General features: G+C 36.9%; 1 protein-coding gene across 16 annotated transcripts in view; it reads right to left on the bottom strand.

Annotated features, from left to right (window-relative positions):
* The window catches only part of ITSN1 (intersectin 1), a 139,772-nt gene that overhangs the window by 21,588 nt on the left and 92,173 nt on the right, over positions 1–26,011 (bottom strand). For 14 of the 16 annotated variants that reach the window (XM_074601329.1, XM_074601376.1, XM_074601384.1 and 11 more), the window contains 8 exons: positions 25,265–25,424; positions 24,178–24,383; positions 23,398–23,480; positions 21,059–21,225; positions 14,594–14,639; positions 9,766–9,887; positions 6,528–6,645; positions 2,286–2,477 (listed from right to left, as the gene is read on the bottom strand). In XM_074601329.1, coding sequence (XP_074457430.1) covers positions 2,286–2,477; positions 6,528–6,645; positions 9,766–9,887; positions 14,594–14,639; positions 21,059–21,225; positions 23,398–23,480; positions 24,178–24,383; positions 25,265–25,424 — 1,094 coding nt within the window. Of the gene's footprint in view, positions 1–827; positions 1,968–2,285; positions 2,478–6,527; positions 6,646–9,765; positions 9,888–14,593; positions 14,640–21,058; positions 21,226–23,397; positions 23,481–24,177; positions 24,384–25,264; positions 25,425–26,011 lie in introns of those variants that run through there. The other 2 variants (XM_074601452.1, XM_074601431.1) reach the window with 2 other exon arrangements.

Below are 26,011 nucleotides of genomic sequence, written 5' to 3'. Positions count from 1 at the left end.
TTGTGCATGTTAAATACTATCCTAAAAAGAAAGATAATCTGTGCAATTGTGCATGTTTTAAGACTAGAGCTTCTGGCATAAAACACAGAGCCTAAGTCAATGTAAACCCATAGTAAAACAACAAAGTATTCTTAATTCACCTACCAGTATAGTGTCAAAAAATATCAACTGGTTTGTAACACGTAGAAAGCACTGAATAAAGAAAGGTGCAAAAGGTTGCAGATAATCACGATCAATCTCAGTAATTATATTGAAATAATATTCAAAGAAACAAGACAAGTGTCATTCTGAAATTAAACAGGTAGGCTTTCAGGCTATTCCGGTGGCAAATTCATTACATGCACTAATGCCACTTGGTGAATTCTGTGTGTACACAGCAACAAGACAACAAACACATTTTAGTCTATCTTTTATATGAAGAATTTAATTATCTATACATGTAACTAATTTTAAAGGCTGTATTACAGTTGTTAAAGCTGCAGGTTTTTATATATTTATATAATTTACATTCATATTGATGAAATACTGAAGTGCAATTGAATAAGGAGCTTCACTTGTTCTTTGCACTGCATGACGGGTCGGAAGGAGGGAGATGGGGTAGGATTAGAAACGCTACAACACTGCCTGCATGAAATTTAGAAATAAATGAAATACATAAACCAGAACATAACTAAATGGTAAAGTAATTAGTAGAATGGCTATATTGTGCTTGAGGCATTGGGAAGAGAGGGATTCTGCACTGACAGCACCAGGCATTTCATCAAGAGCTTGTAACTAATGCTGGAAAGACAAACATGGCTTAGCTACAGCACATCTACTACATAAACTTGACTGTAAGCTCCGTTTAATATTAATTTGTATAAATTCCACAGTCTAGTTTAAAAAAATGTAAACATTGGAAATTAATTGCAGGGAGATATTTCTATACATTCTTTCTTGTCAGGAAAATTACTTGTTCAAAATGCGTTGTTCCATAGTCATAAGAAAGTAAAAATGAGAAATCAAACTTCATGTAACCAAGATGAAAAATCAAGAAGTTAATTCTCAAATCCCACATGAATGTAGCATTCTATTGATCTCTGATAAGAAAATGCAAAAAAAAAGAAACATCTGAGACAAACACAAAACAGGGTGTTTTCTAATGGTATGCAGCTAAAAGTAATGTGCAAAATAAAATTAACATAACTGGGATAACAACATTATGCAAGGTTAATATCTCTTGCACTGGAAGGAAGTTAATTTCTTCTCTCCACAATGTATTACACACTCAACAAGGAACATCTGATACATACAGTACAATAACTACAACAAAATACCTTATCTGTAATAGGGCACATTTAAAGTTCCTTAAACTGATTTAACTCCTTCTGTTCTTTTGTAATTAAAAAAAAAAAAAGGGAAAAAAAAAGAAGACATATTGACAACACTGGACAAGTGAACAATAAAAAAGAAAGATACATAAAGTCTCAAATTTATGGACATTTGGAACAATTTTAATAGCACATGCAGCATTCCTTGATAGTGGGTCTTTTTGCACAAACAAAATTGCAATGAAGGAATTTAATTTATACTTTTCCTTTAAAAGGCTAAAATACATATTTAAAAATAATTTTAAAACTACTGAAAGCACCTGTGCAAAGGTGGAAAAATTAGTTTGGTAACTATGAAAGCCACAAAAGGACCCACTATCCTCTGATTTTTTTGTGTTTTTTTTTTTTTTGTTTCATTTTAATTTTGCGTCTATATCTGTAGGTAATTAACTCAAACATTGCGATTACATGCAACTAATGTAAAATGAGGTAAACTGCTCTGCAGTGTGTTCTTCTACTCAGAAGGCAGTAGATGATCATGCTGGAAGCCACATGATCAAGGCTGCATCTCCCATCATCCCTCTGGGCAGTGATATGGGATAGTGGGTCTCTTTGAGGACTTTCAAGCCTGAGTGGGGGATGGACAACATATGATTCCTAGAAAAAGGAGGAAAACAACACATAAGCAAAACAAAACAATGAGCAAATTCAAGCTAGGAAAATGAGTCAGGCATGTAAACAGCATGGTGCAAAAATGATAAAGGGTAACATGCTACAAAGGGAATGGGAACTAAAAATAAAACAAACATAAAATAAGGTTTGCATTACAGAAGGTCTTCAAAGAGACTTTGACAAGTGCAGCAGTGGTGAAGCTTTGAGTTCTGCAAACCACAGCAGAATCACAGCAATGCTGCATGTTTCATCTGGAAGTACTACACAAACAATCACAGCAAGGCAGCAGAGAGGGTCACTTACATTGCTGGCTTGGGTCCATGTCTGTTGTCAGCTTCACATAGTTGGATGGAAAGAGACCCACTTGTCCATTCACCTCCCCTTTCCACCAGTCTGGGTCTTCCTTGTTAAGGACGTTTATAATCTGGCCTTTATTGAACGCTAGCTCATCGTCATTCTGTGCAGTGTAGTCATACATGCCAATTACTTGGCACACTGTAAGATAAAGGAAGAGGTCTATCGCACTGGTAACGTTTCAGCAAAACATAAGCTATGCATAAACTGACTACGAACACTACAGATGTCACAGTATAGTTCCAAGACCCTACACTGATCTGAACTGGTCCTGCCCCTCTCTCCTGGGCCCCTGTACAAGTGCTTAGCTGAGCTCACAACAAATTGGCTCAAGGTGATTTAGAAAAAAACAACTAAGTTTCCTAGCAGCCTTGCTCTCAGTCAGCTTACCAAGGGCTCAGGATCACAGTAGGGAGGACAGAGCACAGCAGTGCAAATGGAGAACAAAGTAGCCTGCCTGGAACTGTACTCGAGATATTTTTGTTCAGAAGGGCTCAACAGTAGGAGAAGATTTTGCTAAAGTTTTAAATTTTACGAAAAAGTCAAACACTTCAAGGACGTTAGCTTTCTATTGACACTTCTCTTTCACTTTTTTTTCTTCCTTCCCACAAAAGTACCACATTTGTTGTACATTTATAAAAATACCATTTTGCATCCTCACTGACCTGTTCTGAAAAATATCCTTTCCAACAGAACTCATAAATGGACAGAAAAGTCTCAGAAACTAAGTTACCTGAAGTAAGTTTCACTACCTGAAGCCTGAAAAAGGCACTTCTCTAGTTAGCACCAGACAGGCTCAACACAGCTCTATAATTCAAGAGAAAGCCAATGGTGATATCCCTGTACTACTACCAAGACATCAGGAACACAAAGATCTTGGAAAGAATGAGAAAAATAAAAAGCATCCTAGGCCATTTTGGCTGCCCTACTGGCACCACAGGACTGCTTCCAGCAGCCTATTTTCTATTTCCTTACTGCGAAACTCATCAAATCTGCCTGGTTCTCGAAAATACGGCCCTTTCTGTTCAATTATAATAGAGCAGTTTTCTTAATTCTCTAAAGCAGCAGGATTGTTTATTTAAATATATAATTTCCTCTATTTCTCTGATGTTTTCTCTATGCCAAGTCACAGGGCTTCTGGTATTTTGCCTTGAGACACAAGACTTCTATCTAATTAGCCTTGCTGTCAGATTCTCTCCATTATATTAATCCCAAAATTTTCTTTTAGTTTCATTCTTGTACTCAGCCAGCAACTTATTCAAATTTGTCAAATAGCTCCTCTCTTTTTTTTTTATTTCAGAAATGACTCAACTCCTTTTAGTTAGTACATTGTGGCTGTTTGCAAAGATCATAATCAAATAAACTCCATGTTTAACAGGACTCTGCATACGTCTCAATATTTAGCTTTGTTACTTGCAAATGGAAAAAAAAAAAAGAAAAAAATTTAAAAGGGGCACTCACTGTCATTTGTCACACCTAACACATCAACTAACCAAAGCATACGTTTCCCCAGCATACTGGAGATAAACCAGTATTTCTAGGAATGTATATTATGGTGTACTCCTGTTTTAGGTAGTTTTGTGCTAACACAAGTTCAAACGTGTGAACACCACTGATGTTCACATTTCAGTTTAAAGACCTGTGAATCTGTTTTACAGCATTCTTGTAGCAGGTTTACAGGTTATCACTAATATTAAAAACAATAAAAAGTTTAAGCTAGACCGTACCTGAATACTATATATACATTAACAGATTTGTAACCCTTTCTAGAATTAATTTCTCTCAAAGATTTTTCATTCAGACCATTCTCTTCTACTTCAAAGAATTTTATGAGATTTGGTGCCGTCTGGTACTATCATCAAAATATCTAAATAGTCCAACAGGATCCCAAGGATCACCTTAAACTTTGGGGGGTAATTTAAGAGAATTCTTGAAGAGATAGGACTTCTCAATCGAACCTGAAGCATCTTGATTGTATTTACACTTGGTCACAAAGCTTAGAATACACCTTAGTCCTACATAGAAAGCCCTTAGAGGAGTCCCAGCAAGGAAGTTCTTCACTTATCTTAAACTCCAAAAGCCACTAACTACAGAAGCAAGCTATAGCCTACCTTCTCTGAGCTCCAGTGCTTTTCAGCCATTTGTTTGCTTTTCAGAAAGATCGTCTATTGATTAATACTAGTCCTACTGCAACAGCAGAGGGAATCCAGGTTCTCAAACAACACTCAAGATCAGTACAGTCTATGAAGCTGTCTTTCTTTAAACAAGAAGAATGGTTGAAACATGTTTCCCACTACTCCTATATTGTGAACTTCCTTATGGCTGACTAGCTCCAAGTAGCAGTAACAGTTCTTTTCATTTCTCAACACCAAGAAGGACATGTTCACGACACAAGTTTAGAAGGGAACACATACAAAGCAGTCAGAAATTAAGGAAACCTCAAAGTATAAAGCAAAAGCGTCCATGCAACATAATTAAAAAAAAACCAAACATGACAGCTGTTGAAGTCATGCAGTTTGCACTACAGTATGGCAGATGGAAAGGATATACATCAAAACAAAATGACAAAAGAAACAGAGGTTTTGACGATACTAGTTTCTGGTGGATCCCCTATCTTCAAAATCCAGACAGTAATGGCACTCTCAGACCCTTCATAATGCACGACCTTGGGCATTATTCAACACTTGTAGATGGTTTTCTTCAGGCTTTCCATGTCTTTTCCTATAGTAAGCCTCCCCACTAACATACTTTCACTATGAAGATGCTTCTCAAGCATTAACATCTTTAACTTCTTACATTAACCACACAGTTAGTGAGATCATCTATCATAACAGAAAGACGAGATAATTCTTCTCATCCTCCAAAATGAAAGGTCTATAACAAAGTTGAATTGGATAAAAATGAATGTCATTAAGATTTTGATATTCTGTAGGCAATGAAAAAAGTGCTAAAAAGTTTATTCTGTAAAAGTTTTATTAGCATGTGTGAAAACTCCCAGAGTGTCAAATCTGAAATAATTTTAAAAAAAACCCCAAACAACAAAACCATATCCCATCATATTACCTTGTAAAAAAAAAAAGTTATGTGTCTCAGTGCTGAGTTATCATTTTAACTGCAGGACCCAAACTCGTGAGTCTTTATAGGAGTCTGATTTTCTGCGTCTCTGTGACTAACAAAGGAGCCAGTTAGCACCATTTATAACATTTGCCTTCTCTAATAAGGTGCTTTTATTTATACCAATGACACTTGAAACTAATACCTCACTATTTTACTCTAGTTCCATAAACTTCATGATAATCCTTCATATATATTTAAAGGAGAAAATTATGCTCACTACCATTTTTCTTTTAGAAACATTTATTTCATTTTAATAATAGACAAAACAGTCAAAAAATGGCTTGGGGAAGCAGCAAGCTTTTGCCCCCTGCCACCCCCAAATAAATCCAAACAGATAACCACGTCAAGTCTTTTGGGTGGCATATGGAAGAAAATGCATCCATTCTACGTGTTTTTGATTGACAAGAATCCTCTTGACTTAGTACTACACCAACTCACAAGCCCAAAATGGTTCAAGAGTGAAACAGTCGCAAGGAATGAACTTTCTGTTCTCAGTCTTCTGCTTGGCTCTATACCTTGCAGTAGACTGACAGGACTGTTTGATACTGCCTGTGGTGGAGCTGTAACAAATAGCTTCAAAAATACAGTGGTTTATTACTCTTGTATTCTTCCATAAACCTTAAAATAAGTAGCTATACAGGACAAAAAGCTACATCTTCATTTGAGTGGTTTTATCGCACTTCACCTTAGGAAAAATAAAAGGTTCTGAATGAGAGGTGCTTCAACTGCAAAACCCATGGACCATCCAGAACCTTCAAAAGCTCCTTTACTACAATTAATGCAAACAAACAGGACTGATAATTTGAATGTTTTACTCTTTCAAGATGTGATGTCACTGATAGCTTTTTAGCACTCTACAGTTCAGACCTGAGGAACCACCACCATAAATAAACAGACCAATTGTATGTTCTTCTCATTTAAAGGAAAAAAAAAATTAAATTAAGACTTTAACCAAAGTGACTAGTATAACAGATACTAAACATCCTACTCAATAGTCTTAATTATATTTAGAAGTCCTATTGTAAATGACACATGTTACAAAAGCAACTTTGTTAATGCAACCACGCTGCTTACCTGAAGGTAATGCTGTTGATTTAGGTAGCTCGGTTGGTGTAGTTTTACTGGTACCAGGGCTCAAAAGTTTTACATAATTAGCAGGGAACCATCCTATCTGCCGTTTTTTCCCTCGTGCCTAGTAAAAAAACAATGCTTTTAAGAGGATTAAGCACATCAATAGATCTTAGACAAGGTAATTCAGCCAATACTTTAACTACTTGCACTCACGCTGATTATTTTAGAATAAGAAAAATGCATTTTATAGGGAAAAAGTCAGCTATTTTTGTGGCAATAGTTTAATATCATGATAGTTCTATTACATGAAGTAAGCTTTCCTAATATATAAACAGTAGTTTATAATATTGAAACAGTAGTTATCTACTACTAATTTGAGTGATTTTTCACTTAACAGTGTTCCTACTTTGTGTGCTTTATAATTAATACTAAAACCCTGATCCTTCTGAAAGCTTTCTCCCCATTCTGTTTAAAACCTAACTCTAGAATATTAGGCTAGCTATTGCATTAACAAGGGGCAGCATTTAAATGCTTTTTCATTATGCAAAGAATTGCATTTGAATAGGTACCTGGATTGTGATAGTTTAAGTAGAGATCAGGAATCCTAATTATCTCTTTTCTTTTGAAGAAACGGTATTTAAACTTTTTAATAGCCTCTCCTGCCCTAACCACAGAGTATAAACATAAGTCACGTTAATCAAGTGTTAGAACAGCAGCAAAACATTACGTCAAGAAAAAAGTGGGTAAAGTTTGGATTCAAATACAAAAATCCAAAGCCGGATTCCAATCAAACAAAAATCAAGCTTTGGCAACCACAAATACATATGGATAGACACTGTCCAAATGATCCTAGTTAACAGATGTTAAGGTTTTGGAAAGTACACTAGATGTTCTCATACCTATCTAATCAGAGAACATCAGTAGGAAAACGCGGTGCACACGTGCACTAGCGTGCGTGTGGTCCACGTGTGTGTGCTGAGAGAGCAGCAGGTTACCATACACCTGGCAAACAGCAGCGCTCGCTCTACAGTTTGTAACGCAGCTGCAATTAGTCACTGTCAGAGACAGGATATTGGGGCAGACGAACTGTAGGTCTGGTCCAGTGTGACAAAGCTCGTGTCGCCAAAGCAGGACAGGAATCTGACAGACACGGCATCCTGTTATTTCGACAACTGCGTTGTTCATTGCAAATAAAATCAGAAGAAAATAAAAGGTTATTCTAAAACTTTGAACCAAATCTCAGCTTCTAAATCTATTAAGTCTACATTAAGAAGTACTTTAACTACTTATTCTCTTTTTGTGTTGTTAGAAGAAGATGGGAATTTTGGGCATGTAGAATTTTGCCTTTTAAAAAAAGTAATGTTAATTTCAGTAGAGAAAAAGTCATCTAACACATGTACAATTCTTTAACTACTTCCTTCCCTCTCTTTTTCTTTACTGAAAAAGAAAGCAATTGATCTAAAGTGTATCTATCATTCATTTTAAGCTGTCCTGCAAGATTGCATTAAACTTTATAAATATGTAATGCTTAACACGTTTGCCTTTTTTTATCTCCACTCTGACCCCTAAGACAAGTACGATCAAAATTTACTTGAGGCTGAAACTGAACGGTACATATACTTCTAAGAAATATGCCACTTTGAAATTAAATGCATAAAGAAAAGTTAATATTAGTGACCTTCTCCAAATCTTGTCATCATTTCACTACTTTTTTTTTTTCCAGGGGCAGGGCGGTTGCTGCTTTTATTTTTTATGAATTCCTCAAACTATTTCACCATACTGCTGCATTAGCCTTCGTGCTCCCATAACAAAGGAGCAATAACTAGTATGACAGTGTTGGAATAGAAGAATGAAAAGAATAAGTAGGGATCTGCTAGCGAAAGAAAAAAAACATATGTAGGATAATAAGTTGTAAGGTATCCATAGCTACATATGAGTATTTACACAACCAAAAATTAATTTTTAAAAAAAACTCACATTAGCCACTAAGTGGTAATGATGACAGCTCTTGCCCAGTGAAGCTTATCTTTTATCTTAAAATATATTTAATGTGAGACTCGTTAAAGCAACAAATTAACAACAGCATAAAGGCTAGTGAGAATGAAATTCAAAGCAATCCTGGAAGATGATTTCTCCACTAAAGACATGAAAAACATACCACCAAAAAAGGCAAAAAGGGCAGGTAGTAACATGGAAAAAATATTTGAGTTAGAGCATCTCCATTGCAAAACTAAACCAATTACATTCTTTCATGTAATATTCACTGTTAAAAAAAAAAATCAAACCAAACAAAACCTTATTCAGTGGTACAGAGCATGACTGGGAGAAAAAATAAAAAAAGGCAAAAAGCCCAAAAGCTTTGCCACTGAAAGTCATTGAGAATCAAAGTTTCTGAATTGTCAAGTTCTACTCTTAAAGAAAAAAAAAAAAGGTTAAAATATTTTATTATCTATTATCTTCTGATACAACACTAAAGCTCTCTCCTATCTGATGCTTGCACCAGACACCATTCTTTTCATTCTTCTACATGAAACTGAGATGGGGCCATTAGACTGGTATGCTACACGGTGACATTCATTAAGCTACCTGAAAAAGCAGTGGCCATCTTACAGAAACCACTGCTGTAAAATACTTCTCAATCTTTCAACAAAAGGGATAGCCAAACATGAAAGTTCCACTTTCACAGTGCACATATCTATCAGCTGATCCGAATGCACATGACCATATGCATGGTCACTATTGGAACGGGACATACACGTAGAGCCTGCCACTTAACCCAACAGTCCCATGCACTCCCGTTGCATGGCTGGCTTTCCCCACCACCTGACAACTGTTTTTTCGCTCACACGAAGAAGAGTACTGGCCACAAGACCGGGAGATTCAAAAGCAGCCAAAACAATACGCCCTAAAATCCACTCCTTTCTTATAGGTGAAGGGCTTTCAGGAAAATGAAGAAGAGAGTGGATTGTAGGCTGGGTCTGATTCGTGAGATTGGTATCTTTGACTTACAATGAGGCAAAACGGCATTCTCCTGCTGTCCTCCAAAGCTGTTTCGATTTCAAGGAATTGGAATGTATGTATATTTTTCTAAAGACATTTTATTTTTAAATAAAATTGCTTCTGCTTAATTGCAGAACGTTTTCAAAATTATTTATTATTGATGCATTCATAGTTTTGAACGATTAAAAAGTTAGGGTTTTTTTTTTACATGGAATTTTATTTCAAAAAACCGGTAACTAACTTGGAGCTCTCCTTCCCACCAGCCACCTGGATTCTTCTTTCTGATAAGAATCAACTGACCAGGAGCAAGAGTAAGCTGTTCTGGACCCGTTGCTGTGTAAGAGGCAATAACTTGGGCAATTTCTGTTAAAACGAGGGAAAAAAAATAAGTTAATTTGGAAAAACCTGAACACATTCTATATAACACTGACTCTGCTATTATGACTGGCACAGTATATCCTTTTTGTATTTCTTTCCATAAACTTGCTATGTATTTATGTAGCTCCATTAAAACATATGATAATTATGAAACAGATCAGAAGTTCACAGCACTACAGGAATGCAGCAGCTCTATGGGTAGGATATAAGAAAATATTTGGAATAGAGAAAAATAATAATGACCATCATTAGAGCTATATGGCTCTTAAAATCAAGTGTCATAATTCTCTTTTCAAATAAATACATTTTGTAGCATCAGTTTGGAATAAGACCCCTAAAAAGATCTTGATAAATGTTGGTGATAATGGTGATAAATGTTGACAATAATATAATGAAGTTGTGGTAACAGAGATGCAAACTAACGAAGGCCTGCAGAAAATTTCTCACCACCAGACTAGACCCAAAAAATGAGAACGTTTTCAAAACGTATGAAGCAGGATTTATTTTGAAATCTTTATTACATGAACATTAATACAAAACTGGTGCCTTACTTGATCACCTACCAGCAGGAATCTGACACAGAGTAACCATGAACTCACAATTATCTCTCCGTTAAATGAGACAAAGCAGACGACACAGTTTACTCCGTTTTACCATGTTTGCAGAAAGACAGACAATAACTTAGTTACCACAAAGTCTGGCAGGGCTAATCCATTTTTTGAACAAATTTGAGCTGACCGGAGCTTATAAATGGCTGTAGGTATTTTGATGTCCTACTGATAGCTTTTAAGTCAGGTTTAGCATGTCATCGAACCGTGTTTAGAGCGATGGAGAATATGTTTACTATGATGATTACTGGGAACCTTTCATAAGCAAAAGATGGTAGATTTGGTAACTTTTTAGCTTTTCATAAGCTAAACCTTTCAGGTTGCTACATTTACATAGTCCCTTTTTAGTCATGAGTTAGGGGGAATCTGTGGGGAATTTTTTTTTTTAGCCTTCATGTAGTTGTAAAGGGTCTCAGACATCCAAAGCAGCACGAAAGTGTTGTTATGGCTGAAAACTCAACTTTAGGATCCCAGTACACAGTCATTCATAAGTATTCTCCAGAACAGAATGATCTAGGGGATGTCGGGGGTGGGGGGTTGGAATGAAGAATTTGTTTGGGTTTTTTTTGTTTTTATGAAAAACCTTTCCTGGAATAGTAAATTCTGACCCTGTGTTTATTTGGCAATGCATCAAATAAAATTGGGGACCATCAAACAGCCAATGTGTGCACTGAGTTTGGCTGGTTATGGTTGTGGTCTAAGACTATCCCAAAACAAGCCCACAGCAGAGCCAGAAGTACAAGATCACAGAAATGCACCTCAACCGCTTCAGTGCAAAGACAGCCAGCTTAATTTAAAACCTCAGTAATTATTGGATCACAGATAAATACACTGCTTGAGATTTTAGCTTTTAATTTGAAAATCTTGATAAAAAAATATCTTCATCAGTTATTTTCACTTATGATTACTGTTTGTATATATTTTAAATCTAGCCTATCGTAAAAAAACAGCACTGGAAGGTGAAGCAGAAAAAGATCACACCTGGCATCAGTTTGTCCCTTTATAAAACAGCAGAAAGCAATGCAACAGCGTGTGTGAGGTGGACTAGCAGTCAACACAGCAACAACAGCAAAAGGGACTGAGGCTGAAGGGAGCGAGCGCACAGAAGTGGTCTCCAGCTTTCTCATGGGCAGCTGTACCAAGAAAGTAACACAGTGCCGGGCACCGTCCTACTTGGCCCTCTCTGTCAACAAGTGCCAAATTTCCTGTGGCCAAAAGAAACAGCAAAGGCGCTCAGTAACAACACATCACCCACAGGCTGGGAAAGGAGGGGGGAGTCTGCTGGTAAGGCAGAGAAAGGGAGCAATCATTGAAAAGGCAGTTGTAGGCAGAGGAAACCACAAAGCCAACTCCTTTGAAACAGAGGGAGGCTTTGTTGCAGGGAAGAAACAACAAAGTAATTTGAAGACCGCCAGGAAAACGATGAGATGGTTTACTTAAAATTCAGAAGAAAAGGATGCTTAGGAAAATAAAAAATGGTCAGAGAATCATTCAAGATGTAAATGAACAACATAAGGAGGATGAAGAAGCAGAGAGATGACAAGCAATCTGAGGCCACTGCAAATGATGACACATGCAGAATTAACTACGGCAGAACCTCCTTCATGATAACTCAAAGAGGGGAGAGGCAGGCACACAGAGGTGGAACCAAACAGGTGATGAAAAAGCCACTCGCCGAGAGAAAGATGCTTTAAACCTGGATCTGGAACTTAGACAGCGCACGAGGTGTGAAAGCAGAAGACGGAAGAAAGAATTTCTAAGTAGAATATAGTAGGTGATGATAGGAGAGCAGAAAGGTTTACACAGAGAAAAGCCAGAAGCAGCACAGTCTGTCCTGTACAGAGGCAAAGCAAGCAAGCTATTTGGCAGGAAAGATGGCTATGCTGCTAGAAAGTCTTCAAGCTCCCTGCATTTGCAGGTTTTTTCCACAGAATCCCATTAATTCCTCCACCCTAGAGCCATTCAGGAAGCAAAATGAACACAAACAAACAATTAACTGTGGAAATTTGTCAAAATAATTTTTTTTTTTTTTTTGGTAAATCAGGCAAAACCCTCTCTCACTGCCATGGTAATTGTAATAGTCAGTATATCATACCAAGAGCGCAAAAATCTTACACTTTGCATCTCTTTTAGAACAAGAAACTTCTCATTTTTATTTACAAAAAGATTATTTTTACAAGGCTCCAGGTATCAGGTATCCTCTTTCACCAACCTGCAGCAGAAAGAATTTTTATTGTGGACTGTGTGTTAAATAAATTATGATATGAATTACAAGTTTAACATTCAGCTCTTGCATGTCACAGAGAAGCAGAAAGTTAAGAGAAAACAACTCAGCCAAAAAGTTAAAAAAAATAATGAAATAGCTTTCCTTCCAGGAAGGACTTTTTAATTTTGATTTATTTAAGTATTGAATTACTGAGAAGAGATCCAATTCAATTACAGTCCAGGCCAAAAAATGTGGCATCTACTAAAGCAGGTACATTTAGAAACATAAATAAATGCCTTCTCACGGATATAATTGTCCTCATATTGCTGCTTAAATTCGCAGAGAGGAGTTTCTTTTCCCTTGCCCTTCAACACACGCTGTTACCAACTCCCACCCACTCTTCCTGCTGCGTCTAGAATAAACAGGAATATTTCACCTCATTCATTAGCATTTCACTTTTATTGGCTGAGCACTTGAGGTTCATTTATAGCCAAAACATCCATGAACCTCCTGGCTAAAAAACAGGCAGGACTGTTCACAAACTGTTCTTAAATGCCAAAAGATTCTGAACACAGCTTTTGTCGACATCCCCCCAGTCTCTACTTCACTGAGAGTTCCAATCCAGACCAGCGATTATAAAGCTGGTATTCCAGGTTGAAGTCTTGCCATCCATCATTCTCCCACGCATGGAAAAAGCAGCCAGACCTATCAACACCTTCTTACTATTCCTACCAGGTATCACTTCTAGAGGTTTTTCCAGATCTCTATTCTTGTCTGCCTCTCTTTGAGCTTTCTATGTATTAACATAACTATTTTTAATCACATAAATTAAAGTTAGAAAGGGCGGGATGTTTACTTCCATAGATGGATCAGTAAAGATTTGGCAAGAGAAGCCCATTGCTAATACGTCAAGGTAAAATAAGCCAAATGAAGTGAGGGCTGCTACAATCTACTCTCCTCCCCTCCTCCACTTACACACTTACGCAGTGAACCAGTTCAAAGAGACAAAGCAAAACCTCCTGCTCACAAAACAAAATATGCATATGCATGTCTGTGTGTATGGAAATACGGCAAGATTTGGCAGGTCACATCCTTGAACCATTTCACTGTGCAACCAAACAAGCCTCAGAGAAAGGGACAGAACGAGGCTTGGAGCACCCCCCTAGTTTGGTTCAGCTCAGTGCAAAGTCATCTCTTTGGTACAAAAGCAAACAAATCCACTGAGGGGAAAAAAGAAGTGTCTTTTGGAAAGTTTACAAATGCCTGCCAGTAGCAGAGAATGCACTTTTCTAATGATCTTTGGAAATACTGTAAGGAAGGACAGCCCCCGCTATCCTCAGAGCCAGGGGACCTCTTTCTAGACGAAAAGTAACCTGTAATATGATCTTCTGCAATATGACCGGGCTTGACAGGCAATAAGCTACATAGCCTGGATACAAGGTATAGGCCCTCGAAAATAAGAAGCAGGCACAACAGCTCACAGAGTCCATGTGTACCATATTGTGTAGCGTTCTGGGCAAATGCTGTAAAACCACAAGGTAAGAATGTGTACTTCCACTTTTAGAGGCACGGACAAACTTGGGCTTTTTGTAGGCTTCCACTGTTCTGTTCAGCAATCTATCACGAAGTTTACATCCGTTTTTGAGCAAGCAGATTTTTATTCTCTAGCTATACACTATTTAGTAATTCATACATGCTAGATAGGATGACTGACAGATTGTGCATCATTTTATTACAGACAACAGTTTTCATCAGTGCAAATTACTATAAAATGACCAAGAGCAAACATAATTTATTTTAATGGAAATGATCTTGTTGCCATTGAACTTGAAGTGCTTAAGAAGCGATATAAGGTGCTGTCACAATATATGACTCACCAGGTTTCTTCCCTAAGCTTCCCGTTTTTCCAGCTGCTCCAGGAGCCTTGAAATAGAAAGTAAGATGTAAGTTTAGCACTCATATTTATTTCTCCAGTATATGAAAATTATTTACTATGTTTCGCTTGAACACACTAAACAAGGATGTAAGTAAAAAACTCTCATAGGAAGATTCTGTTCTTACAGAAACCCTTACTATTTTAGATAGCAATTAATATATAGGAACAAATACCAAACAGTGTATGGAAGTGGATGACTAACTATATAAATGTGTAGACTTCTTTCCTGAACTTTTCTTCCTTTCACCGACTGCAAATACCAATGTAATTCCAAATTACATAGCATTTGAATCGTAAATCCGCCAACCTATAGAATGTGAATTCTGTCAAGTGGAGTTAAAACAACAATAGTAGTTTTCAACTCTACAAGTGACTGGATTGCAAATATGCCTAAAAAACTGACTGGACATAATTATTTCAATACTGTCCATATTATGGTTCTAAAATTTCTCATATGACACATTAGCATAGTCCGTGTAGTCACTGCATCTTTAAGACGAGTCATCTGAACTTTGTAGGTGGTGTAGTAGTAAAAACCCCACCACTATTTTTGTGCCTGAGTGAGAGCACAGGCCACTGAATAGCAAGGTACTATATATCTGTAGCTATTTCCACCGAACCTGGATGGGAAGAGATGGGGGATGAACATCATCATCATCCCGGTCAAGAGATTTGCAAAAAAGCCTTTGAACAGTCATAAGAAATCCAGCAAGCAGTGAAATTAGTTCAGTTCAGTTATGTATAGGAAAACAGCAATACTGAAAGATGAAATTTAACATGTAAAGCTTTCATAACTTACAAACTTAATATTTTTTTTCCCTTGAGAACACTGGTTATTTGGGAAGAGCTACCTTTATTTATTTATTTTAATGCACTCAGAGGTCTACTGATATACACACAATTACAGCATTCAAAACTGTGTGTGGCCTCAAATCTGCCCCTTGCAAGCCCTTCTTCCTCAGCCATCTTCCAACCCTTCTAGTCACCACTCCCGTCTAGGACAGCTTCCCCTTGCCTCCTAAATAATTGCTTCATTTTCTTCACAGTACATTGCCACTCTTCCGCAATAAAGGGGTTTGATAGGAATAACAGCAACATAACAAATCTAAACTGTATTTTGGTCAGAAATGTTGAATAACCATAAATATCCTCTTGAAGCAAGGCTCACAACACTTCCTCTCAAGTCCCCTCAACTTCTCCTTTAGGATACTTTTTACAAATTTGGAGCCTACATCAAATGACTTGAAGGTTTTCACAGAATCCCAATTCCTCTATGGAAAAGAGCAGCTTCCTCCCCAATATTCTCAATATTAACTTGATGCTTTGAAAACTTGTGGATTCTGGCAGAAACTAATACAAGGAGCAACTGAAAAACTAGTTAGATGACTGAGAAAAAGGGCCATTTTAAAAATGTGTATTGGTTTTGAATGACTCTATAAAATAGATTATTAGATACATCTTCAGTCTGTCTTGAAGATTACATAGCTGTTCTAAGACCCCCATGTTTTGAACATCTTTCAGAAAAGCTACTAAAGAAGCCTGATCAGAAGACTGAACTATAGCACCTCACAACACCGTATTAGTCAAGCCAACCCCATCTAATAACAGCAGAAAACCCAGCAGAGTTGGCGTTGCCTATCTCACAAGTTGTAACTGGTAATGGAAGGTAAGAGGCAGGATGGAAAGAAATTTATTATTTTTTTTTTTTTAATTTGGCACCAAAGCACCTTACATACATCTAGTATACCACACTTCTCCTTGATGTTTTGCAACTTAAGTTTTGGGAAAGCGTATAATTTAAGTTAAATGACACTTGGATACCGCTGTCTCAGTGCTACTTTCTTGTCATTGTAGAAGACTGATTATAGTTACTTTCCACAAGGCCAGCAAATCTTCCTTTCTTTCCTATGGTCCTCTCTCAGATACAAAAACTAAATTTAGGTTTGGGGACAAGGAGAAGATGGTCCAGACAACGTGACTGCAAGTCCATCAACAGTCCCCAGCAGGGAAGATTAAGAAGTGTGGAACCAAAGGTGATAACTGGCACTGATATGGTAATATCAGGAATTAATTCTGCTTTAGAAAGAGCTTCTGGCAGAGAAACACCCTCCTCAATAAAGAACAAGTGTTTGGACCTTCAGAGAACATACTCCTCCAAAATATCCTATAGTCAACATCCCCATTGCCAGATTAGGAGCATATGGACAGATAAAACGGGCTGTGACACTGTATCTTTACAGTTAACTGGGAAACATAAAGATCATTTTAAGAGAGAAGCTTCAAAATCACCTTGACCAGACTGAGTCTGAACTCTGTTTGAGGATTATCTGAATCCTTGGTAAAAAAGCAGAAAAAATACATAGAGAAGTCCTGCAGTACTTCAATAAATAACTAAATAAATAATGCATTTAGGAGGGACCCAACTTCTGGCCCACAGAGCAGATGGAGACGTATTTTGTATTCTTTCTGTTGAGAAAAACACAGTGGAGAGGACATACCCCATTCTATTTTCCTTTTGAACACCTGAGACACAAACTACATTTTGTGACAAGTGATAAAGTCTCGTGAAACAGTAGAGCAGAACTTGCTTTTTTAATTTAATAAGGCACAGCAGTAGACTTTCCAGTTGTGTTGTACGGTAAGACCCTTAGAATTGAGATTAAATACATTCATACTACTATTATTTTCAGAACATTTATACAAAGTTTCATAACTACATTTTTGTGTTTCCAGGTACACCATATGAGCTCCATACCTTAATGCAGAGGTAATTACCACCAGTCTCAAGAAAGGCAGTGTAGAATAAAAACCTGTTACAGATCTGTATCCATCTACCTCAATCTAATGAAAACTCTGAGAATGGACCATGAACCACTGTCATTGTCTATTTGAAGAACAAAGACTTTCACTCTGTTCATAGGTTGAAACTTTAAGGAATAGGAAATAGTTTAATTTAGCAATTTGAGGTGAATGGGTAGCCTGGATTAGGTACAGAAGAACAGATTCAAAAAAAATTCTTCTGATGTACAAGCCATTGATATTTGAGGCTTACAACTGTTTCTACAAACTCCCTACTTGCTGTTGAAAGATCAGTACTGCCTTACTTCTTCTTTGAGCCTAAGTCAATAGTGCAGAACACATTAAATTAATTTACTCTTTTAGTAACATTTTCCACAATCAGCCAGCTGTCCAAGCACAGCAGCACATCTGAGAGTTAACAGACAGCCACTATTGTGAAATCCTTTGTAAAAACTGGCTCTGTGAACAAGCTGAATAGCAAAACACTGTACGTGTAATGGCAATTATCCACTTGGAACAAGAAATATGTCCTGCAGGGCATATGAATCACTTTATGAAAATAAGCAATCCAGATATCAAGACCTCCATGAGCTCTGTGTTTTTTCCTCCCCCTCTCATCAGGATTTTATCGGAGGATGTGATTTTCACCAGCAAAAAGGGCAGTTGGAGAACTTTTTGATGAACTGCACTTAGCTGTTTCAGCCTCAGACAAGCTGAGATCTGAGAAACATCACATTGACTTCTCTAATAAAAATAGTTTTCAGTATTAAATGTCTATTTCTGAGTTCTCTACAAAGATGATTTGCCAATGTGTGTGCCTGTCTCTCACCAGGCAGGACAAGCATCCAGTCCTTAAAGGCACACAAAGGGCAGCTCTGCACATCTGTATATGAATTCTCAGGTTTTGAGATTAAACTCTGTTGAGAATATTTTAAGGGAAAACAAAACCAGTTCCTTCACAAAAGTTCCGAGGAAACTTAACATTAAATAACAAGAATGTAGCTGAGATTAAGTAACTAACTAGCAACTATTACTATCCACCTATGAAACAGGCTTCACAGGGTTTTAGAAGGCTGACAGTGGAAGTTCCCACTCATCAACTACAATATGAACTTAGAGGTAATATAAAGAGACTTAGGGCACAGTTTCGTGATCACAAGATATTCCACAGGTTAGGAAATTATCTGTACACTTGTTCCGATACCTCCGTGGGGCAAGCCACCATCTTTTTGATGTACGTGAAGAGTTCCTGGCAGGGCTGAACTATAATCCATATTCCAGACTGCAAAAAGGAACGCTTTTCTTAGCCATGTAAATTCCTTGATACAAACCCACAAAGACCTCTGCTGCCACAACTGAAGGATGTTGCACCACTCAGAGGAGAATCAAGCTGCTAGACTTGGGGACAGAGAGTTCAGCATTTCTTGTCCACACTCTCACTGAGGTCTCTTGTCAGGGTAAACCTATACCCTACCACAACTTACTACTGTACAAAATTTACTCTGATTTCAAAAAGACAATCTAGCCTGCTGTGATGGGCTCCACAGTGCTACAGCTACAATGCTTCCACTAACTGAACCATTAAGTACTCCCCTTCTAGTCTGCGACCTGATCTAACTATCTGCTGCTCTGTAGTCACTAGATTTGATGCAACTGAAAGGTAGGAATGAGCACAGGCCTATCCAAAACTATATACTAAATGTAAAGTATGTTGTTTCCCTTCTGTAATGAAGTATTTAACACAAAGCCAGCTCAAACTAATCTAAGCCGATGCTGAGGCAATCTTGCCTCCTTCCCTACTTTCCTCCCCTATTAATTCTGGTACTGACATTTTTTTAACCTTTGTTAGGTTGATTCAGATTACCACATCAGAAGTATATATTACTTCTGCTAAACTGGTTTTCTGCTCTGCTTAGTGTCCTGAACTGGTTTATTAACAGGCCCGATGAAAGACCGTGGTAGCAAAAGTGTGGCAAGTAGGACCATACCTGTGCTCACTTAAAATGGTTAAAAATGATCATTTTGCATGAGAAATAGCGTGGCCAGCAGGACCAGGGAAGTGACCATGCCCCTATACTCAGAACTGGTGAGGCCACATCTCGAGTACTGTGTCCAGTTTTGGGATCCTCACTACAAGAAAGACACTGAGGTTCTGGAGCGAGTCCAGAGAAGGGCAACAAAGCTGGTGAGGGGTCTGGAGAACAAGCCTTATGAGGAGCAGCTGAGGGAGCTGGGGATGTTTAGCCTGGAGAAAAGGAGGCTGAGAGGAGACCTTATTGCTCTCTACAGCTACCTGAAAGAAGGTTGTAGAGAGGTGGGGGTCGGTCTCTTCTCCCACATAACAAGAGATAGGACAAGAGGAAATGGCCTCAAGTCACGCCAGGGAAGGTTTAGATTAGACATTACGAAAATTTTTCACACTGAAAGGGTTACCAAGCATTGTAACAGGCTGCCCAGGGAAGTGGTGGAGTCCCTACCCCTGGAGGTATTTAAAAGACGGGCAGATCTGGTGCTTAGCGACATGATTTAGTGGTGGTTTTGGCAGTGTTAGGTTTGTGGCTGGACTCAATGATCTTAAAGATCTTTTCCAACATAAATGATTCTATGATTTTATTCTATGAAACTAGTGTCTTAATGTGCACAGAAAAGCGTACCTCACAACACAAGGGAACAACCAATCAAAACTGGGACAGGACTTCTCCAGTGTAAGACTGTTTGGTTCTCGTATTAGTAGTGCTAGCGATTGACTAAAATTGTTACATGATGCAAAATATAGATGACACAGTCTTTCATTGAGTTGTGTAACATACACACAGAATTCAAGACTTGTGGAAAAAGCCTTACTATCCAGATTTCTAAAAAAAACAGTAATTTTTACTTATTTATTTACTTTTAAACACCCTATTATTCTTTGAGACATAAACAAGAACTCCTCTCATCATGAGATTAGTATTGTATTCAACTGTGATTCTAAGCTAATTCCTGCTAGTAGATGAATTATCCTCTCAAACATATGAGGACTATAAATGAGAAAGTGTCTTTCTTTAGAATATCTAAAAAGAAAGAAATAAAATCTAATATGGACATGTTCTATCAGATTATTCCTGGATAAAAATCAGATGAAACAGAACCTCTATTATTCAGTCAAGAACTTTCAAATAAATATAGTAGTTAGCTAAGTTTTGTTGCAAAATTTGTCCCCCTTGATTGCAAGAAAATGGCAATAGGGGTAAAAAAGATAATAGACTGAAATATTACTCTCTCCTATATCTTTTTCAAAAAATAATGGCAGTAAGATACAACTCAGTCATTAAAAACTTACCTGGGGAAGAAAGAACTAATAGCTATTCTGATTTGTCTCTACAAAACTGCAAAGTTAACTACTAACATATGCAAGATTCATTTTAATATGTGATCCACAAAGTTATTTACAACTTGATATTGTAAAATGCAACTATTATTGTTTTCCCTTTCCAATCTCACATTCAGTGAGACTGCAAAATATATTTTCTTCCCTTATGATCCACTGCCTTGGAACTACCACTACAACTCCAAACAAAACATGCCTCCCCCAGCTCAATTTTATAACATTTCAATATGTCTCTACCTCAGAATCTTTGAGTCTCACATAATTAGATGGGAAAACTCCTGATTTATCACCCAGTGTTCCTGTCCACCAGTCGCCATCTTTCTTTGTCACAAGAATCATATCACCTTGTTGAAAAGTTAGGTCTCCTTGTTCAGAACTCTCATATGTATACATAGCAATATACTCTGTAAGAGGGAAATAAATACAGAACATGGGAAAACACTTGATAAACTGCTCAATTATCATTTGCAAAATCCAACTAATATAATGTAGTCTATTCATGGTCTAGATAGAAGACAAATTTATTAATAACTACTCATAGAAACCTCAATATTTAATGCATAAAATTATATCTATCAGAACTAAATACAATCTATCAAAAGGCTGCTTCTGTAGGATTTATTTTTTTTTAATAATTTGGTAGTATAATTAAAATGTACATAAATTATTAATTTATATCAGAAACGACTCTGAAAAGATATTTGCTAATGGTTTATGGTTTGTGCTGATGATTAGAATTTTCAGTCTTGAAGATGGAAAGTCTCAGTATCCAAATATCTGTAGATGCAGTCTTCATCTTACATATGCTGTTTGGCTCTCGTATACAATGAATTCTTTCATTACTTGGAGCTCTGCATGAAGGGCGCACATCTCGTTGCATCTTACGCAACAGATGGCTGGGAAATGTTAAGACAAAGCCTGAATGTGTTCTGTTTTGTTAAAACACAGTCAACCACTTAGTATTCAAGTGCAAAAACACTGAAGTAGACTGATGTTGAGAAATGCAATGTATAACTCAATCACAGAACTACATAAATTATTACAAAGAAGAATTTCAGACAATTGAGTAACATTTTCTACACAACTTGATACATTCTTATTTAACTGAGCATTATCACACTTTATATGGGCACAAAACAATTTCTGAAGATTATATTCTCTGCTTCTAGGACCAGCTCTGGAGCTAAAAGCAGTTCACAATATTTCACGAAGACTTTCATACATATGTAACAAAAACATTCAAGTATTCCACTGCAGCTGGCGATTGTTCTATTTGCTCGAACACTAAATCTGACCAAAAAGCTTAGCTCAGGGAAGTTCAGCAGGAATTCAAACCACAATTACTATCCTTAATGAAAGCTAAGACATGGTTTGTCTAACAACTGCAGCTGAAGAACAGACATCAGTTTGTATGCACGTGCACACAAACACACACATTAAATATCATAATGTATGCTATACAGATGGATTTTTTTCTTAAATCCTTTAAATATAATACAAGATGCTAAACACATGCTTTATTATTTCTTAAAAATACAGGGGTTTTTGAAATGTTTTATTAAAAAGTTGCGTTCCTTTTTAATACAAACGTATAACATGAGATATCCCATACTTTACAAAAAAAGACTTAGCATTTCTACAATTGCTTTTCCTCAAATACACAGTGAGCAAGACTAGTTGTATTTTGAAGTAACTGGTTATCTCACTTTCCTCGTTACATGGATCTTTACCATTCCCTCCTTTTAATTTCTGTAGTGCTCATGCCAGTGGCAAATTAAGTACATCAGTAACCAAAGAGACTCTCTCACTTAAAATTGCATGTAGAATTGCAGTGAAAAAACTTAAGGTGTGCTGTAGAGATTATATACAAATGTTCATTTGTAACCTATATTTAGATTCATTGATTTACTCTGACTGTGATTTAAATTAACCTAGCTGACACTGCACTGAAGTGGATTAAGAGTGTCCACACAGTCTGTTAACACAGCTCGTGTGGAGACATTAACGTCCAGCTGAAGGGTGGCAACAGCCAGGAATGCAAGTCTTTCAAAATCCTCCAGAGGCCTGACAATTATCTGTCTGTGCCCCACGTTCCATCTTTAAAAATGAGGAGAAATCTTCACCACAAGGATCACAACATTCTATAACTGATTGTAATTTCTTTAATTAAAGAGCTTTAATGAAACATTGGAAGTGAGCTTTGCATGAATTTGAGAGATTTATTTACAATTCCCGACATCATGAAGTACAGGTACAGATGTGCTTATTTGGCCCTCAGCAAAATCCCATTCCAGATTGGGAATCATTTCCAAAATATTTATGCAAGAAAGAGTACAAACTACAGATGATATTTTAATGGCATGTGAAATTATTTCTTCTATATACATAACGTAAAAATTCTTACTATAACAATTTTAAATCATTCTAGAGGCAAATTGATTTGCAATTCAATTTTAACAGGCCTGACCTTAAAACACTAAGATCTGATTCTAAGCTTGTTTCTGGTAATAAGCAGACTTATTCTATTTAATTACATAGTAAAATACTATTAATGCCGTTTAGTTTGAAACACTTACCTTCACCTGATGTAGTTGCTTTTGTTGCTGGTGATGCTACTCTTTTCAGACTAGCAGGACTTTCTGAGGAACCAGAATCCATGCTTTAGAAGAAAATAACGGTTATTTAAGAAATTAAAACTCTTCAGAAAAATTATTATTATATTTAAAAACTAAAAAATGCATATGCATCCATAAGCAACTCCCTACATTTTAAAAGAAGAGAATGTAAATGTGCAAATTAAAGCTTTAAAGTACAATGGCCAGTCATGGTTACATTTAGGTAACTGCCTTAAATACAAAAGTTTCTGCACCTCCTCTTCTCCCTCAGAAAAAAAAATAAATCTAAAATCCTTCCCATTTGTATTACTAATTTTAATGTTGCCTTCACATTATACAGAACCAGATTTTGACTGCTTCATCCTCCAAGAGTAAAAAGTGATTAAGTTTTGAGGTACACCTTTCTATTTTGGGGAAAGATAATCTATGACTGACATAGCTGTAATTCATAACATCCAATACACTCATTTGCAAGTCACATAAAATGAAGACCATTCATTAAGCTTTAGATCTTTTGTTGATGATGCATGACCCAAGGAGAACTGAGGTCAGATTTCTTATTCCTCACATGAATTTCCAGGGTTGGAAGTCAACCCCCCCCAAGAAGAGAGTCATATTAAAAAAAAAAAAAGGGCATTTTTACAGAGTAGCTTCTAAACTTCAAAATTAACTGTGCAACTCTTCCTATTTATTGAACCCTTACAGTACAGAAGTAAAGTATGGCAAAAGCAAATAAAATACCTCGTTGACTTCCTAATGGGGCCTGAAATAAGCTTCACATACGATTTAGGAAACCACCCCTTTTGTCCTTGAACCTCTCCAAACCACCACATATCTTGCTGCTCCAAAACTGTGATGATATCATTTTTATTGAAATTAAGGTGGTTGTCTTTTTTCGCTCTCCAAGGATACAAAGCCTGTGCTTGAAGCCCCTCCACTTTTTCGCCCTAATGCAATTTAAAAAAATTAAAAAAAAAAAAAGAAAAGAGACGAGAAGTCAGTCATGAACCACCTTTCATAAAGAAAGCAGCTTAAGGAATTATATTCTTATGCTACTTATATAGCAACAAAACACACAGACTCTCCCTCAAATGCATAAAGCAAAGTCAGTCAATTAAACTTACAAAGTAATACCAAAAATGTTTACAGTTCTCCTACATTTCTATCTGTTAACACATAATCAATACAAAGCAAGATTATCCACTGTTTTGCTTAACAAGTTAAATAAAGTTTTATTATCAAGATATACATATAATAAACCCTCTTGAAGCTATTTTGGCAGGACTTAAAATAAACTTCACGGAAAATGATCTTTTCCACAAATTATTCACTGTACATTCCAAGTTGGTTTTTTTTCCCTCTAAGATACTAAGTTATTTGGCATTTTTCAGAACACATGAGCTTACAAGAACAGTATGTTGTTCAGTTGAGGAAGGGGAAATGCCTTAACAGATGGACGGTATTCATCTGATGGGAAGCTTTGCCATTGCTATTCCACTTAACTACATAATCCACTTTGGAGTGAAGGTTATTGTCATGTGATTCAGGAAAACCCCAAGGAAGTAACCCAAAATTGGCATCCTGCCAAAACATTAAGACTGGACCACCAAAATTTAAAAAAGCCAGTACAGAATAGCAGAACAAGAACCGCTTCATGTTAAATTCTGCCACAGATTTTGCAAATGGATATGTACTACCTGTTCATCGCTCCAAACTGAAATAGCTTACCTTTCTCAGAGGGCCGTTTTAATGCATGGTCAATGTTCATACTTTGCTTTCCAAACATTTGTGCTGGGTCAGAACAGTTTTAATGAATACAGGTGCTCACCTGACCCAAGACAGGAGAGGGAGATGATCCTGTAACAGTGGCAGGAGTGAAGGCTGATCGCTGCCGCAGCTGCCCTGCACTGGGGACAGTCAAAGACGGTTGAGCTGCCCAGGCATCCCAGTTATCAGTCTCCGGTTTCTCACTAGTGTTTGTTGGCCATCTGAAAAAAAAGAAGGGGGGTGGGGGTGGGAAGAGAGAGAATGATGTAATTCCTACCATTTTCAACTGAATAAAAACACTCATGCAGGAAGATTGTGCAGAAAAAAAAAAAATCTACATTGTAGGTTAAATTCTTTTAATTGAATATTCCATGAGCATAACTCTCGGGGGAAGTAGTGCAATCAAACACAGGCTAACAATAAATTTATCTTAAAAAGGCAATCTCTAAATACAGTTGCTTGTCCTTGCTACTTAATGCCAGCTGTTCCTGCAATTTAGCATCATTTCTTAGCTGTGCCCCAATACAACAGAAGTTCAAGTAGTGCAGCCTGTATTATATACAGCGTAAAGAAGTAACTTAAAAGAAAAAAAAAAAATCATCATTCTCTTCAAAACAGGTTTGAAATCTTCACACCTGCACGTCACTGACCTCTCACATCGCTTTCCCTTATACATCCTTTTGCTGCTTCTCAACCAAATCCTTACCTTTTTTCTTTTGCTTTAATTATTTCCTACTGACTTCTTTCAACTCTTTAGAGTTCTACGCAACCTCTTATCCTTTTTATGTTATCTCTTGTCCTTTAAAAT

The sequence above is a fragment of the Larus michahellis genome, chromosome 1, assembly GCF_964199755.1.
Source record: "Larus michahellis chromosome 1, bLarMic1.1, whole genome shotgun sequence".
NCBI lineage: Eukaryota > Metazoa > Chordata > Aves > Charadriiformes > Laridae > Larus > Larus michahellis.
Note: the sequence above shows the minus strand (reverse complement) of the source record. Positions and strands in the feature narration are given on the sequence as shown.